The sequence below is a fragment of the Bubalus bubalis genome, chromosome 10 (assembly GCF_019923935.1).
Source record: "Bubalus bubalis isolate 160015118507 breed Murrah chromosome 10, NDDB_SH_1, whole genome shotgun sequence".
Taxonomy (NCBI): Eukaryota; Metazoa; Chordata; class Mammalia; order Artiodactyla; family Bovidae; genus Bubalus; species Bubalus bubalis.
In genome coordinates, this window is record NC_059166.1 from 6309804 (window position 1) to 6328725 (window position 18922).

At 41.8% G+C, this 18922-nt stretch overlaps 1 protein-coding gene across 8 annotated transcripts in view; it reads left to right on the forward strand.

Moving 5' to 3' along the window:
* Positions 1-18922, forward strand: part of PRKN (parkin RBR E3 ubiquitin protein ligase) — a 1206600-nt gene that overhangs the window by 353911 nt on the left and 833767 nt on the right. For all 8 annotated transcript variants that reach the window (XM_044924574.2, XM_044924575.2, XM_044924576.2 and 5 more), the window contains one exon: positions 13889-14114. In XM_044924574.2, the coding sequence (XP_044780509.2) occupies positions 13889-14114 (226 nt within the window). The remainder of the gene's footprint in view (positions 1-13888; positions 14115-18922) is intronic.

Genomic DNA, 18922 nt, shown 5'->3' on the forward strand with positions numbered 1-18922 from the left:
TTGAAAAAAAAATTGAGGCAATTTGCAAGGAGGACATTGCTTTTAATCCTTTAAGTATAATACTTTTTGTTTTAAGTATTGAGTTTTTCGTTTTGAAAATATGAGATCTCCTTTGATTGGAAAACCTATGGCATTAATATTGTCATAATGTTAGTGACTCAATTGAAAAATAAATATGAGGCTTTAGGCATGTGTTGAGCCGAACATGGTAGGATATAAAAGTATTATTTGAAAAATCAAACTTAAAATAGGAATATGGTATAATGTTTTAAATCAAGGATTTAAGTTATATTCACGAGGAGAAAAATCTGATAGTTTTTGTTGGATTTATTTCCACAAAATGATTAACTCAATAAGAAGCCAGTCAACATTGGAAAAACTGATGGGCCCATCTGTTTAATAGTCCTATTCAGTGAAGCCCTATTTAGTAATATGATATGCTGTGTTCAAGCAAGCAAGCAACTTTATTTGATCTGATCCAGGCTTGTTTAGACGTAAGGCAACTTCTTACCGCACACGATTCTTATGTACTTAGTAAGAGAAAGTGAATTTGAGGACAAAGTAAAAGAGTCTTAGGTTCTTCCTCTGAAAGACACATGTTTCAGGTGAGGTGTTTTGGACTGAATTGAGGGCCCCAAAGAAGATCTGTTGAAATTGTGACCACCAGTCCATGAGCAGGTGGCCTTGTTTAGTGACAGGGTCTTTACAGAGGCAATCGTGTTAAAAAGGGTCATGAGGTTGAGCCCTGACTCAGTATGACCTGTTATAAAATGGGGGCTACTGAGCACAGCAGCAGACGCAGAAGGAAGTGATGGGAAAACAGAGCGAGGAGAAAGCCATCTGCAAGCCAAGGAGAGAGGCAGGGAACAAGATTTCCGTCCTAGCCTTCAGTAGGAACCACCCCTGCCTGCATGTTGATTTTGGATTTGACCTACAGAGTCCTGAGATGACACATAGCTGGTCATGAAAATACCCAGTTTGTGCTGCTTTGTTATAGCTGCTCTAGCAGCCCTGGGTTCCTGCTCAGGAACTTCCGTTTGCTATATCCTACATCTTCATTTGAGATAAACCTTGGGGGCTTCGCTGGTGGCTCACGGTAAAGAGTCTGCCTGCAGTGCGGGAGGCCAGGGTTCGATCCCTGGGTCAGGAAGATCCCCTGGAGGAGGGAATGGAAACCCACTCCAGTACTCTTGCCTGGAAAATCCCGTGGTTGGAGGAGCCTGGCAGGTTGCAGTCTATGGGGTCGCAAAGAGTCAGACATGACTGAGCGACTTCACTTCACTCACTTTGGTGGGCAGCAAACCCCTTTATCCCTCCATCTAACATGGCCTTGAAAGTGAAAAAAAAATATTGGATTTTACAACAGTGCTGTGGAAATGAGCTTCAAGAGCCTGTACTGAAAGTTAAAAACAACAGCAACAAAGCATTGTTTCTTTATCCTCGGTGGGCTTCTGCTGTCCTCCGAAGTGGCTGATAGCATAGCCGAAGTGTACAGGTACAGGCAATGGCAAGGATCCCAGGGATGATAAACACGTCAGGTGTATGTAAACAGTATCATGGTGTAAGGATATGGTTTGCTCATGGGTCCCACAAGTCTGGCATGACTCAGTTGAGTCCTTTGATTCAGTTCAGTTCAGTCCAGTCGTTGCTCAGTCGTGTCTGACTCTTTGCAACCCCATGAATTGCATCACGCCAGACCTCCGTGTCCACCAACTCCCGGAGTTCACTCAGACTCACGTCCATTGAGTCAGTGATGCCATCCAGTCATCTCATCCTCTGTCGTCCCCTTCTCCTCCTGCCCCAAATCCCTCCCAGCATCAGAGTCTTTTCCAATGAGTCAACTCTTCGCATAAGGTGGCTTTAATAATTACCATTTTTAGTATTCTTATTTTATCTTCTTTTTAGTAGTAGACTTTTCCCTGTTGGCTTAATTTACCAGTAGGATGAGGGTAGGATGTGGCTAGCACAGTAGTTCTGTGTTACCTGGTTTGGAGTGGAGCCCACCCCCAGGCAGAGAAGGAAAGGAGACCTGAGCACAGTTCAGAACTCTGACAAAAGCTGACATATTTAACCTGGGTAGTGTGGTGGGATAATTTTGAGTCATGGCATGCTGGGCTCAGCCTAAGCTGCTAGATTCCACCTGCTATTGGGACTCTGGCTTCTCTGAGGTCGCTTCCCTCTGAAGTGATCAGCATAAGTTTCCCCATCTCAGCTACATATTATGCATCAACCATTTCTTTTTCCTTTTCATGAGCACTAATTTCTGTTTATGATAACCAAATATGTAGTAATTTGCTATTAATTTATCCTTCCCAGTTAATGCTTTTCAGTTGAGTAGAGGTTTCTTGGAATAAACCATATGAAACAGAAAAGAATGATGCTTATAATGGGAATTTTAGAAAAATAATCCTTAAATCAAACCTTTTATTATCTTCAAGTCTGCTTGAGTATGTAGTACTTGCATTTCTAAATTTTTCTAAACCGATAACACTGGTAGCTTAGATGTAAAGAATCTACCTTCCATGCAGGAAACTTGGGTTTGATCCCTGGATCTTGAAGATCCTCTGGAGAAGGGAATGGCTACCCAGTCCAATATTCTTGCCTGGAGATTTCCATGGACAAGGAGCCTGGCAGACGATGGTCCATGGGGTCACAAAGAGTCAGACAGGACTGTGTCTAACACTTTGACTTGTCACCTAAAGTATGACTTAGGAAAAAAACACAGCATTTTATAATCATTTTCATGACTGTATTCCATTATAAAAAAATACATTCTTGTCAAAAATATCTTCCTTATGTTCAGTGATTTTTAACTCGGGAGACATATTACCTTTACTATAAAGGTACATTGGAATTTTATCTTCTAGAAGTTTGTGGGTTTCTCAGTTTCTTTAGCTCATCTCCAAGGCCAAAATCCCTTGTTTGCGTCTCATACATATTGTCATCATTTCTCAGAGTTTCAAAAATCTGGACCATTAGATTAAGCAACCTTCTGAGATGATCTAGAACAATTTGAGAATTCATCTGAAATGCATCCAAATTCTGCCTTTTAACTGTTCTGATTATAGAATGAAGCAAGGTTTGGATCCATTAATCATAGTTAATCACTCCTCCTTTGGTAAGAGAAAGAATAGTCAAAAGTAGTGGCTTTAGAATAAGATAAAGTTGGTTTCAAATTCAGTTATTTTTATTTGGGTAAATTTTGCAACTCTTTGAGCTTTGGTTTTCCCATCTCTAATGCTTATTTCACTGAGTTGTTACAAAGTTACGGGTAATATACCTGATCAGTTTAAAGCCCAGCTACTTGGCCAGACGTTAAAAGAAACATGCAGATAAAGATTCTGCTGATGCCTAAGAACTGGGTGTACTAATTAATGCCCTGCCATCGTCTTTCTCAAAGATTGGGATATTGTGATAGCAGGCATTCAAATCACACTATCATACTTATTAAAAAGTATGATACTTTAAGGTTTGAAACTACAGTATTTGCTTATTAGTGATGATAATTTTAAATGATACATGTCATTGGTGCCACACTGTATGTATAATGTTGATGGGCCTGAGATTTTCTGAAAGTAAGTTCAAAATGTTAGCTAATTTTTAGGCAATATGAAGATTAAAAACACGTATAAGGAATAGGGAGGTGATAAGCGGAGAGGGAGAATAATTGATTTCTAACATTGGAAACATGAAGATTGAGGCTGATAGTTACAAAGATAACTAAAAACAATAAAAATACTAAAAAGAACATACAAAATACTTAAAAGACAATGGATTCAGCAATTAGTCAGCAAATAAATATGATAAAAATCTATTGCTGAAGCATTCTGCAAATTTACAGCTGATTCACGTCAACGTATGGCAAAAACCACCAGAATATTATAAAGTAATTAGTAATTAAAATAAATTAATTAAAAAATAAGACAAAAAAGAAATTTCCTTTTCAACGTACTAATTTTAACTTTAACGTATGATGTCATTTTTAATCTTTAGCTGTGCAGAGTAGAAGGCTAATTTTCACTCCCAAAGCCTGATGATGTAGTGTGGGCATGCTGCCAAGCCCCACTTGTACCGTCTTTGGTCATGAATGTCCTGCTCAAGTTTTTCCGTATATTTGTATTTTACCTACCCACCCACCCACTGATCAGATATTTTATTGTGTATCTGTCTCTTTCTCTATGTCTCACTACAACCTCAATCCGTCTGCTTTGCCCTGGAAGCGGCACTCATCACATGGACTTACACTCCTCTGGCAGAAATGACTGCTGAGGACAACCACGAATACAAAGCAAGGTGGGGGATGTAGTCAGCTAGCTCCCTGGGAAGGGGAGGGAGTTGATTTTGATGAGGTGCTAACACACAGAACATGCACATTATTCTGGCTACTCACTGTTCTTTCTGTCTTGAACTTGCTGAGAACGTCTATTTCTCAGCAAGTTCATTCTAATGAGAACAGATATTTAGAAACCAAGGTTTGGGTGTTAGGTGGACTCATTGCTGTGAAAGTGTTGATTTTCCCAGGCCCCTTCTGTGAGGCAGCACTGGTACCGATGTGCTGGAAGAAACCTATTTAAAGATGTACACACAGAGCTAGTCACAGATGTGCTGTTTTTAATTTTTTTAATTTAAAAAATGTGGGAAAAGTAGGGTATTGATTGAACAAACTATGATTAATCCACACATGAGATGAAAAAGAATAATGAAAATCTGAATATACAGCTACAGAATGGATTCTAGGGTGACTTATTATTTTTTTATTTTATTTATTTTTTAATTGAAGGATAATTGCTTTACAGAATTTTGTTGGTTTCTGCCAAACATCAACATGTATACCTGATTCATGTTGATCTAGGGTGAATTATTAGCTGAAAAAATAATTTGCTGATATTGTATAAAATATGCTACTGTTTATCTAAGAAAGAGACTTAAAACATGAGCACACATATATATTTCAGATTATGTTTTTATCTTTAAAGTTATACAATGGAAGAATAAACCAGAAATCTGAAAAAAAAAAAAAATAGCTAAAGAAAAAAAAAAGTTGCTTCTGGGATATAAAACAGATAGGCTAGAGCAAACAAGGATAGAAGCAAGACTTCTTTGACAACTTCAAGTTTTCGAAGCTTGAATTTAAAATTCATAAGTCTTTTATACAGCTCCAAGCATCCCTGATTGTACTGTGCTGTGCTTTGTTGCACGTCACAGACACTGTGAGTTTCACACGTGGAAGCTCTGTGGCGGCGCTGCCTCAAGCACGGCCCTCAGGACTGTTGTTCTAGCAGCGTTTGCTCACACTGGGCTTCCGCTTCAGTCTGATAATCCTCTTAATATTTCAGCTTTTGTCATTATTATTGTATTTTTTAGGGTCAACTATGATAAGTGATCTTTGATGCTACTCCTGTGATTTTTTTTTTGAGGTGCTACTAACCACACCTGTGTAAGATGGCAAATGCTTGATAAATGTGTGTATTCTGACAGCTCCATAAACTGGTGTTCCCCCATGTCTCTCCCTTTTCTTGGGCCTTCCCATTCCCTGAGACACAGCAGTATCGAAATTAGGCCAGTTAATACCTATTGTTGCTCCACTTTACAGAATGCTTCCAGATATTCTGGCACATTTATTTTTCTATATGAAATCTTAGAATCATGTATCTAGTTTCCAGGAAACAAAAATAGCACATTGATATGGGAGGGAAATTGTTAGTTTGTTTTAATAACTGTTTTAGTCACTACTTTATAAAGAATAGTGCACAACCTGCTAAATAGCATGATCACAAAATATTTGTTGAATGAATATTACATTTCACACTTTTTTTAGTTATAGAATTATACGTATTGCCCTCTTTAATCCCTTCTGTGATTTTTATATTCCATTTGTAGCCTTTGAACTTTTAGCAAATGATTAAGAACCAGCAAATCCTCCATAATATTTTCCAGTTTAAAAGCAAACATGTCAGTTTGTGTGTGTACATGTACGTACATGAAGTGAAGTGAAGTGCAAGTCACTCAGTCATGTCTGCCACTCTGTGACCCCATGGACTATACAGTCCGTGGAACTCTCCAGGCCAGAACACTGGAGTGGGTGGCCTTCTCCAGGGGATCGTCCCAACCCAGGGACAGAACCCAGGTCTCCCGCATTGCAGGCAGATTCTTTCCTAGCTGAGCCTCAAGGGAAGCCCAAGAATACGGGAGTGGGCAGCCTATCCCTTCTCCAGCGGATCTTCCTGATCCAGAAATTGAACTGGGGTCTCCTGCATTGCAGGTGGATTCTTTACCAACTCAGCTATCAGGGAAGCTCCTGATGTGCATACATATGCACATGCAAATTTATTCACACATGTGTGTATACATAAATATGTACGTATACAAATGTAGTGTCCACATATATAATTGGCCTCTTATCTGTGGATATTTATCCATTTGCTGTTTTCTTCTTGTGCATACTTTTAAAAATACATTTTCATCGGAAAGCCTGAGTGTCCTACAAATTGTTTTGCATTGTTCTAGAGTCTGTCTTGGGCTAGGTTGAAGCATCCTTGTCTTGCCTCCTGAATCTCTGAGACACCAGGTGGCCACCTGGAACAGAGGTGAAGGAAGGTGCAGGTCTTCAGTACAGGATGCCTGTACACCCAGAATGGAAAGTTTCAAGTGCGGAAGCAAAGTTGGGACCGAGAGGCTGAAGTCCGGCTCTGGCCTTCGGCAGAGATTCCCGACCTGACTGTACATAGAGAGTCCGGGGAGGATGGCTCAAAGTGCAGCAGCTTGCTGCTCCCCCGCGCCCCCGCCCCGCCCACCCCACTCCCCAGATTCTGAACCTGCAGGTCCAAGATGCACTAGGAAAAGCTGTTCTTCTCCTTGGTACCTCAGATGGTTTTTATGCACCTGCTTAGAAATGTCTGTGTAATCCTGGCTTCCTGAAGTGTAAGTGGCTTTGTGAAAATACTGAACATGATACTTGAGTCGGAGTTGGTGAAAGTGTCAGGTGAGGTTAAATGTGTTGATAACAGGGATTTGTAAGCAGTGAGTACTACGCCAAAATGAATTTTAGTGATTATTCTAGCTCAGCCACTTAGTACTTATGTATAACCTTTGGCAACAACTTCATGCCTTTGTCCTTCAATTATCTCATCTCTAAAATGAGCTTATTAATGGTTCCCATCTCACCATGGCATTGTACAGAGTACAATGAGAACATGCTAAGCGCAATGCCTGGCATTTAGATAATTCACAAAATGGTAGACATGCTTGCTGTTGTCATTATTTTATTAAGCAGTACAAAATTTACTTTTGAGCATCTACTGTGTTTCATAAATAGGCAACCATGAGTAGGATGAGCATATGATTTATCCTTCAGACTAGGAAACTTGGAACGTTCAAGCAGAGCTATTATTAGTCACCCTGGGATAAGAGGTATAAACTCAATGATCCTGGAAAGACCATGGTACTTCTTACCTAATCAAAGTGAAGCAAAGATGAGAAGGCTTGTGATGGGGCTGCTACCAACAGTGCTCCTCACCACTCCCTCTTAAAGATCTTAAATCTCCTCTAACTAAACATCGAACGAATTGTTGTTGTTATTTGCTCAGTTGTGCCTGACTCTTTGCCACCTCATGGACTGCCAGCACGCCAGCCTTCCCTGTCCTTCACTGTCTCCTGGAGTTTGATCAAATTCATCTCCACTGAGTCAGTGATGCCAGCCAACCATCTCATCCTCTGACACCCTCTTCTCCTTCTGCCCTAAATCTTTCCTGGCATCAGGGACTTTTCCAGTGAGATGGCAGTTCGCATCAAATGACCAAAATACTGGAGCTTCAATTTCAGCATCAGTCCTTCTGATGAATATTCAGGATTGATTTCCTATAGAATTGACTTGTTTGATCACCTTGCTGTCCAAGGGACTCTCAAGAGCCTTCTCCAAAACCACAGTCCCAAAGCATCAATTTTTTGGTGCTCAGCCTTCTTTATGATCCAACTCTCTCATCCATACACGACTGCTGGAAAAACCACAGCTTTGACTAGATTGACTTTTGTCGGGTGGGCCCTAAATGCAGGATGATTTCCTCTTGAGATCCTTATGCAATTACATCTACAAACCCCCTCCTTTTAAGTAAGTTCAAATTTTAAAGTTCTTGATGGGCATGCATTTTAAATAGATATTATTCAATCCACTATACTTCCTTTAGTTGGAAGAAAAATGAAAGAGAGGTTCAGTTCAGTTCAGTCACTCAGTCATGTCTGACTTCTTGTGACCCCATGGACTGCAGCACACCAGGCTTCCCTGTCCATCACCAGCTCCCGGAGTTGACTCAAACTCATGTCCATTGAGTCGGTGATGCCATCCAACCATCTCATCCTCTGTTGTCCCCTTCTCTTCCCACCTTCAATCTTTCCCAGCATCAGGGTCTTTTCCAATGAATTAGTTCTTTGCATCATGTGGCTATATTATTGGAGTTTCAGCTTCAGCATCCATCCTTCCAGTGAATATTCAGTGTTGATTACCTTTAGGAGTGACTGGTTGGATCTCCTTGCAGTCCAAGGGATTCTCAAGGGTCTTCTCCAACACCACAGTTCAAAAGCATCAATTCTTCAGTGCTCAGCTTTCTTTATGGTCCAACTCTCACATCCATAATGACTACTGGAAAACCATAGCTTTGACTAAACTGACTTTTGTCAGCAATATAGTGTCTCTGCTTTTTAATACGCTGTCTAGGTTTGTCATAGTTTTTCTTACAAGGAGCAAGTGTCTTTTAATTTCATGCCTGCATTCACCATCTGCATTGATTTTGAAGCCCAAGAAAATAAAGTCTCTCACTAAGGAGTCAGTTAGGACCAACTAAAACAGAAAGAATGAATACCATTTATCCTTTCTTACAGTCAAATGACAGAGTCTAGGCATTTGTCCCAATTCACTCAAGCTCTCAATGCCTTTTTAAAAAATTTATTTTTAATTGGACTATAATTGCTTTACAATATTCTGTTGGTTCTGCCATACATCAACATGAATCGTCCTACATACACGTGTTCCCTCCCTCCTGAACCTGCCTCCCATCTCCCATCTCCTCCCACCTGTTCACTCTGTTTGTGCCTCCATTGCTACCCTGCACATAGGTTCATCAGCACCATCTTTCTAGATTTCATAGGTATGTATTAATATACAATATTCATTTTCCTCTTTTTGACTTACTTCTCTGCGTATAATAGGTTCTAGCTTCATGCGTCTCATTAGAACTGACTCACATGCCTTCGTACCAGCCAGTGTCTGGAGAGCAACTCAAGGAGGCATCTGCTTTGTATACAGGTGTGCAAGAGGATAGCAGTTTCATGTTTTATTTATTCTCGGTGAAAGAATTGTTGCACGTGACATAAGATATCCAGATTATGAAATAGGAGCTGACATAAGTAACAATGTGTTGTATTTATATCTCAAATTTTAAACCTGAGGCTGGAAACTTAAGGAATTTATAGCAAGGTGTGAAACTGTTTCTCTCTGTGCCCATTGTTTAAAAAAATAAATATGAATGCCTGTCAGCTCTCGTTCCTTCCTTGCTGTTGAAGAGGCTGACTAAATATTTCCTTCTGTCTGTGAAGTCACTCAAGTTCAGGCCTGTGCCCAAGCCTGAAAGGCCCAGTTTACTGAATGAGCCCAGGTGAGGAGCTCTTGGCTACATTGTATTACATGGCAATAGGGTGTCTCCTTGACACAGGGAGAAGCTTTTAGTATTCACAAATTAGCGGCCCCTGATCATGTTTCTCCCCTCAAGCTCATTTCTTACAGCTCTGCGGTAGGTGTGTGACTCTGTAAGGAAACACCTGTTGCTACTTCGCCTGCGAGAGATTATTCTGTTTTTCAAGACTTTTTTTTTGGTGGGGGGGGATTTCAAGTAGTCAGTAGTTGAAAACACGACCACTCTGGCTTTCCACTGATTCCAGGTACGCATTTTCTTTTGTTGTCTAATAGGCTTTTTAAAAGCCATGAGATAAAATACACTGGTTCCATTCCAGCTGACTACGGACTTCTTACAACCTCCAAGCAACGGGTGTGTTGTTTCGGTTGGTTCCTAGTTGTACAGTGGGCTGCTCTTATTTGACACTGGGCTGAAACCCAGCAAGGGGCACACCCCCGTCTCTTTGGTTGTGAATGAGCAGTGCCAGGCCTGCTTGAGTTCCACGCTGTGAGAAAGCACGGGTTAGAATGACAGCAGAGGAGGAATGGGTACAAGGGAAGGGGGGCAGGAGAAAGGGGAAGAGCAAGACAAGAAAAGGGAAGGGCAGAGGAGTGGCCGTCATCCGGAGGCCATCCCCTTCTTTCATTCATTCATTTATTTTAAACTTTTATATATTTTTAATTGGAGGATAATTGCTTGACAATATTGTGTTGGTTTCTGACATATATCAACATGAATCAGCCATATGTATACCTACGGTTAGAGCTTCCTTAGTAGCTCAGATTGGAAAGCATCTGCCTGCAATGCAGGAGATGTGGGTTCAATCCCTGAGTCAGGACGATTCCCTGGAGAAGGAAAGGGCAACCCACTCCAGCATTTTTGCCTGGAGAATTTCATGGACAGTGGAACCTGGTGAGCTACAATCCACAGGGTTGCAAAGAATCAGATATGACTGAGCAACTAACACACACACCTACACACATACATGTGGCAGAGCAGCAGTGGAGATACAACCGTAGAGAGTGGACGTGTGGGCAGGGACTGTTGTTGTTCAGTCGCTCAGTTGTATCCGACTCTTTATGACCCCATGGCGTGCAGTCCACCACGTTTCCCTGTTCTTCACCACGTCCTGGAGTTTGCTCAAACTCACGTCCATTGAGTCAGTGATGTGGATGCAACCATCTCGTCTTCTGCCATCCCCTTCTCCTCCTGCCTTCAATCTTTCCCAGCATCAGGGTCTTTTCCAGTGAATCAGTTCTTTGCATCAGGTGGTCAAAGTATTGGAGTTTCAGCTTCAGCATCAGTCCTTCCAACGAATATTCATGACTGATTTCCTTTAGTATTGACTGGTTTGATCTCAAGGGACTCTGAAGAGTCTTCTCCAACACCACAGTTTGAAAGCATCAATTTTTCCATGCTCAGCCTTTTTTGTGACCCAACTCTCACATCTGTACATGACTACCGGAAAAACCATAGCTTTGACTAAACAGACCTTTCTTGGCAAACTAATGTCTCTGCTTTTTAATACACTGTCTAGGTTTGTCATAGCTTTCCTCCAAGCAGCAAGTGTCTTTTAATTTCATGGCTGCAGTCACTGTCCACATGGATTTTGGAGCCCAAGAAAATAAAGTCTGTCTCTATTTCTATTGTTTCCCCATCTATTTGCCATGAAGTGATGGGACCAGATGCCATGATCTTAGTTTTTTGAAAGGACACTTGGGAGACATTTCTTGTAAAGTTTTCAATATAAAACAATTTTAACTTAGTTTTAGGCAAATAATTGTCTAGCTTGTTGTCCTTTGTATTTAGGAAAGTGTGATCTTGGACGAGTGGAAGACCCGAAAGGACTCAGCTGTGCAAACAGCACCGACCTGTTCTCACAGTAAACCCCTTGCTGCGCAGCCAAGGGGAGCAGTCGGTTGGCTCTGTTTGGCCCCTCCCCTCCCTGCAGAGCTCCCTCTGTGCAGGTCCTAATGAGCAGTGAAACGGTCCCGGGCCTGCGGTGGGAGGCACATCCAGGGTGACAGGGCTGAGACCCACACCGGCTAATTAGTGTGCGGCTAATTGACCTTTCCCAGTAATTGTATTCCTCAGCCTTTGGCAACCAGAGAGGGGGGCCTTTCAATATCGCTGTGCAGCATCATATCTTTGATGATAATAAAAAGTAGCCGTAAGAAATGTGAAATAAATTCAAAGCATAAATCACAAAGTGCCTGTCTTTTCAAAGTCTTTATTTTTTTAAACGAAAGATCAAGTTGAAGGAACAGTTTTTACTCTCATCCCATTAATATAAATTGGCGTTTGTGTTCATTCATCACTATGGAGGTGACCGAGAACACAAGAGGGAGAAATCAGTGGGAATGATTTTTGGTTCTTCTGACTCCCACTGAATGCCCTAAGCTCATGCTGTCTTTAACCACAGTATCTCATTGTTCGCCATAGCCATACAAAACATTTGTTAACCATTACATTAAAAAAAAAAAATGCCTTCCTAAATAATTGCCATTTTTGTCTTCGACATAGAAAATACAGTACAGTGAAAGTGAAAGAAGTCGCTCAGTCGTGTCCGACTCTTTGCGACCCCGCGGACGGTAACCTACCAGGCTCCGCGGTCCGTGGGATTTTCCAGGCAAGAATACTGGGGTGGGCTGCCATTTCCTTCTCCAGGGGATCTTCCCAACCCAGGGATCGAACCCGGGTCTCCTGCATTGCAGGCAGACGCTTTACCGTCTGAGCCGCCAGGGGAGCCCCTGTGAAAGTACGATAGTGACAACGCAGCACTTGAGGGTGGGTAGAGGTGTCGTCGCTGTTACCAGTCTTGTTGTATTCTGTGTGGGTGTTCTGTAAATTTCCAAAGATGAGGGAGAATGGCAGTAGTGGGGGCGGTTTGAGAGAGCAGGGTCCTTGCTCTGTGGGAGAAGTGACAGACACATGAGCAACTGTTTCTACCTGGTAGATATTCTAAAACTGAGACTTGACTCGTTGGTCTAGCTTCTGTCTTAGCAAATTAGCTGATGTCCAGATTTAATTCTACTGAATTTTAAAGCCTTGATTACTGTAGCTTTGTAGTATAGTCTGAAGTCAGGGAGCCCAGTTCCTCCATCTTCCTTTTTCTTTCCCGAGGTTGCTTGGGCTATTTGGGGTCTACTGTGTTTCCATACACAACATACAATTGTTTGTTCTACTTCTGTGAAAAATGCCGTTGGTAATTTGATAGGCATTGTATTGAATCTGTAAGGGCGCTTTGGGTAGTGTACTCATTTTCATGATATTGATTCTTCCAATCCAAGAGCATGCTGTATCTCTCCATCTGTTTCTATTGTATTTGATTGCTTCTATCAGTATCTTACAGTTTTCTGAGTACAGGTTTTTGTCTTCTTAGGTAGGTTTATTCCTAACTCCTATGCATTTTATTCTTTTTGTTGTGATATTAAATAGAATTGGTCTCTCTTTCTCATCTTTTGTTGTTAGTATATCAGATTGTGAGAGATTCCCATGAGTTATTATTATTATTATTATTTTTTCCCCCTGAATCTTTCCCAGATTCATTGAGGAGCTCTCGTGGTTTTCTGGTAGCATCTTTAGGATTTTCTATGTGTAGCATCATGTCATGCAAACACCAACAGTTTTACTTCTTTTCCAGTTTGGATTCTCTTTTTTTGTTTTCTTTTCTGATCGCCATGTCTAGGACGCACAAAACTGTGTTGAATAAAGTGGCAAGAGTGTGCATGCTTGTTTTGTTCCTGGTCTCAGAGGGGATGCTTTCAGTTTTCCACCAGTGGAATGATGCTCGCTGTGGTTCATACAAATCAATATAAGTTGCAGGACATTTTTGTAGATGTTCACTGGTTTTAATTGTGAGATAGGATGAAATAGTGAAAGATCAGAATAGTGCTGGTAACCTCTCCTCTTACTTCATTGGCCTAGTGGTGTGATTGCTAGTGATTCCAGAGTATTTGTGGGGTCTACTGGAAATAAGTGTATTGTAAATTCTAGAGAAAATTGCCCTGTAATTGGTAATAACAAACTCGGTACTTTTTAAAACAGAAAGGGGGATAAAAAAATCAGAAAGGGGTGCTAGTAATAAATTTGATAATGATAAGGGCATGTCCTTTCTGGTCAGTCAGTTTTGAAACATACCGCTTTGTAGAACTGAAGACAAGTTCAGCTCCACCTGTGCTTCAATTCCTGCTCATTCTTGTGATTTTGTCTCCCTCACTCAGAGCTGTGACCTGGATCAGCAGAGCATCGTTCACATTGTGCTGAGACCGCGGAGAAAAGGCCCAGAAGGGCACAGCCCACGGCCCACATGGGGGCGCTCTGACAGGGAGCCCCAGAGCCTGACTCGCGTGGACCTCAGCAGCTCGGTGCTCCCCGCCGACTCGGTGGGCCTGGCTGTTATACTGCAGGACGGCGAGGAGAGCGGTGCCTCATCAGCCCGCAGGCCAGGTAACTGATGCCTCTCTCCGCGGCTCGGGCAGGGTTCTGCGTGCTGAAGTCTCCGCAGAGCGCGGCCTCACTGTGTGTGTGAATACATAGATCACAACACGTTCTAAATCCTGGAAGGAGGCATGACTAGACAGAGAGTCCCTTGTCACTCTAAGATTTGAGGTGACGCATTTAACAAGAACAGCAAATCAGAGCTCTCCAATTAAGAATTAACCTAAGGGATGAGAAAGGTGTTGGCCCGTAGCAATCGTCCTCTTTGGTTGTTTGGAGGTTCTGGGGGCAATGGGCTCGCGGGACGCCTTGTGCCGGGCTCACAGTATAGGCACTGTATGTCCCGCTCACTTGTGCCTTTCTCTCTTCTTCTGTTTATTTACTTACAATGCATTTTGATTGATTATGATTATGATTATTTTTTTAAGTAGAAAGAGAACCTGTCAGAGGTAATTTTAGTTATTTTTCAGGTCATAAGAAAAAACGACAGTGTCAATCATATCCTTTTGTGTTTAAAGAAGTTTTCCTTGTCTCTATTGTGCAGCCTACTTCAAAAGTTTGCTTTGGCAAGAATGACAGTCTCTATTATTTTGACAATATTCTATGTTTCCCTTCGTTTTTCCTCTCCAGTCTAAATAGTCAAAGGTGTAACAGGACTGTTTTTGAGTAGGTGACAGGAAACATGGGATAGTAACAGTCACTTTCCAGGGCAGCGGTTTATTTCCCTCCCACGTGGAGCGTTTGAAGACAGCAGCAGCCCTGGGCTGGGCTGACTTTCACGGGGTCAGAGACGTCTGGAACCAGCAAGGTGGACGCCTCTTGCTAAAATTGCTGAGTAAAATTTAGTAAATATTTATAAAATCATAAATCAGATTTAAGAAAAAAACAAAAACAAAATTTTCCAGGGATAAGTGAAAAAGTGGAAAAAACACAGCTGTCTTTGACTAGAGGAGTGGATAAACCAAGAATTTAAGTGCATGAGTCACCGTCCTGCTGAGCCTGAGGTGGTTGTGTTGGGCTTTTCTTCCTTCCCATGTACTGGGCATCAAGGAGACTGAAAAAAACAAATGGGGAATGAGGGGGAACGAAACCAGCCTAAACCTCTGCAACTCGCTTGTTGTCCAGAATGAGGAGTTAATATAAATACCAGACCCAAGCTTTGGGACTTCTGAGGTTCCAAGCAGGATGTGGACAAAGGCATTTCAGAGAGGGCTCAGAGGGCGTGGCATTGACACCTCCTGAGATAATCCAGCTCTGTTGAAGGAGTCCTCATGATACACATTATAAATCAAATAAAGGAATACTTTACTTTGAGTGGAGGAGAGCATATAAGGTAAGCCAGAAGATTGGTTCCCCAGAAAATCTGAGAAAATGAAAGAACAGTTTGAAACAGAATACAAAACCGGTATGTTTAATGTTAATTAAGACATAAAATTAAAAAAAATTGGAAATCAAAACAGAAGACATAATAGAAAAAGGTAGTTATTGAATAGAATATAAATTTAGCTATTAGAATTAAAAAAAAAATCCTCAGCAGATTGGTGAAAAGAGAAATTTATCAATGCCGAAGAGAGAGTTAATGAATTGAAAGGTATATATGAGGGAATTTCCCACAGTGTGACACAGGTTAACATGTTTACAAAAAAAAAAGTTCTTAGAGATGAAGAGTTTGGAATTAGATGTCCTAACATATCTGATAGGAAATCTTTTTTTTCCCCCCTTTCTTTTTTCTTTTATAAATTTTGAAAGTATGATAATACATTTACAGGAGACTTGAAAAATAAAGAACAAAGTTGCATATAGTTTCACTATGTATTACAATTATTTTTTTAAGTAGATAAATTAAGATTTTTAGTTGAGTTTCAATATCAAACTCCCCAAAACTGATATAATGAACAGAAAAGGAGAAGGCTACAGTAGAACTGAAAGTCAGTATGAACCAATTCAAAATCTTTAGATGAAAATTAAACCTTTACATGTATTACCTGAACATTAATAATAATATAAGTAGAATAATTGTCCTTTGTAAGTATTCAGATACTTTAGTGTTTCCTAATGTATGTGACTCTACTATCGGGTCACTGGTTATTTATCTGAAGATTTTAGAAGTTCAGTCTTGTTTGTTTATTTTATTATAAGATTGCCTCCAGTCTTCTTGAGAGTATTATTTTATGATTAATAAATTTGTAATCATTGGCACCTTCCACTGGTTCTCTCTGTAGATCATACTTCTAGTGAACAAAATATTCTCTTTCTATCATGACAGGTATACTATGGAAAGTTCAGGTATACTCAGAAAATTCTTCTAGATGTCTAATAGTCTACTTATATTTTAAGTGAAATGTATAATCATTTCAGCCAACACAATCAGTCCAAGAAGCTGGTATAAATTTATGCTGTACAGTAGCAGTGTAAGAAGGGCCTGAAGGCTCCTGACTGTTTCTGGTGACAGACTTTTTCACCCTGACTTTCCACACAGCCCTCATGTAGTCTGACCTCTCATCGCCCTGTTTCTCATTTGCCCACTGACCAGTGGTGCCCTGTCAGCAGCTCGTGTTTTGCTGGCTAGGAATGCCCTTGGCACCGCTTGCTGGCACACCAGTTCGCCAGCATCCTCCTGTGTTTCTTCCTGCATCACCTCAGCTCAGGAGTGAACTCTCCCGACACCTTTCCTGTGCTGTAGGGGAGGCAAAAGTTATGTTGCATGTGGTAAGGAACAGGCAGAATAAGGGGGGTTGTGCAGGTCAAATTAAGTTTTCAGCTGAAAACTTTCAACTGCATGGAGTGATCCCTTAACCTTCTGAAGTGGAATCATCTCCTTTTCAGAAGGCTCATTCCTCTCATTGTTTTCTGTTTTGCACTCTAGTTCCTGACGCGTGTCTCTATGAGGCCAGGGTCAGTTCAGTTCCGTTGCTCAATAGTGTCCGACTCTTTGTGACCCCATGGACCGCAGCACGCCAGGCCTCCCTGTCCATCGCCAACTCCCGGAGCTTGCTCAGACTCATGTATGTCGAGTCAGTGGTGTCATCCTACCATCTGATCGTCTGCGTCCCCTTTTGTCCTGCAAACTGACAAACACAAGTGAGCACGTTTGTTCAATGCTTACTCCAGAGCCAGAAGGTCCGATTCGTTGGCCAAGGGCGACTCAGAATCCTAGTGCTGGCACTCTGAGTAGTGCTGCTGCTGAGTCGCTTCAGTCGTGTCCGACTCTGTGCAACCCCATAGACGGCAGCCCACCAGGCTCCCCCGTCCCTGGGATTCTCCAGGCAAGAACACGGGAGCGGGTTGCCGTTTCCTTCTCCAATGCAGGAAAGTGAAAAGTGAACGTGAAGTCGCTCAGTCGTGTCCGACTCCTAGTGACCCCATGGACTGCAGCCCACCAGGCTCCCCCGTCCCTGGGATTCTCCAGGCAGGAGGACTGGAGTGGGTGCCCTCACCTTCTCCTCTGAGCAGTGCTGCCCTATAGCAAATGTTTCCCCACCTTTCAACTCTGAGTCCTACCTAGAGTCTTCAACTAGGTGGGGAAAAGGTTGGGAAAGACAGGTGGACCAATCACATCAACCCATAGTAAGCAGATGAGTCTCATAATTACCAGTTTTATATATGAAGCATCTACAGTGTATTTCCTTTGGAGAGAAAGAATAGAGAAAAGATCTCTGGTTAAAAAATGTTTGAAACCTTCTGCCTTTAGAAAGAAATATAAAAGAAATAAACTCAGTTTTCTGTGCATTTCCAGAGGGTATGAATTAGGCAAGGAAGAATTGAGGTGCCCACCAAACCTGAGAGGGCTCCAAAGGGCGGAGAATTGGGCTGCAGCTGCAAACGTCGATGCAACAAATAAGTGCAACTTGAGCGTGTCTTTCTGGTGAGAAAGACAATGGGTCGTTCTCGCTGGTGCGAATGCAGCATGGTATGGCCACTCTGCAAGACGGTTTGACAGATTCTCACTAAACAAGTAAACTACCCCGAAGTCCAGCCATTGTGCTCCATGGTGTTTACTCAGATGAGTTGAAAACATAGGTCCATACAATTATCTGCATATGTATGTTTATAGCAGCCTTATTCACAATTGCCCAAATTTGGGAGCAACTAAGATGTTCTTATACAAGTGAGTAGATAAAATATGGAATATCAAGACAATATTGTTTAGTGCTAAAAAGAAATAAGGGTTTCCCTGATGGCTCAGATGGTAGAGAATCTTCCTGCAATGAGGAGACCTGAGTTCTGATCCCTGGATCAGGAAGGACCCCTGGAGGAGGAAATGGCAACCCTCTCCAGTATTCTTGCCTGGGAAAGCCTATGGATAGAGGAGCCTGGCGGGCTACGAGCTATCAAGCTATGAAAAGACATGGAGGAGCCTTAAATGCATATAACTAAGTGAAAGAAATCAAACTGAGAAGACTATAAAACCCATAGAATATGCAACACTAAGAGTGAACCCTAATGTAAATGTTGGAATTTGAATCATAATGATGTGTCAGTGTACGTTGATTAGTTGTAACAAATGCCCTGCTCTGGTGAGGGATGTGGAGGGTAAGGCAAGCTGGGCTGTGTGCGGAAGGCGGTATATGGTAATTCTCTTTTTGATGTGCTTTTTGATCAGTTTTGCTTTGAACCTGGGCTTCCCAGGTGGTGCTCCTGGTAAAGAGTCCACCTGCCAATGGAGGAGACACAAGAGGTGTGGGTTCAGCCCCCCGGAGCAAGACATGACAACCTGCTCCACAATTCTTGCCTGGAAGATTCCATGGGCCTAGGAGCCTGTCAGGCTGCAAAGAGTCGGACATACAGAGTAACTGAGCACAGCACATATAAACACA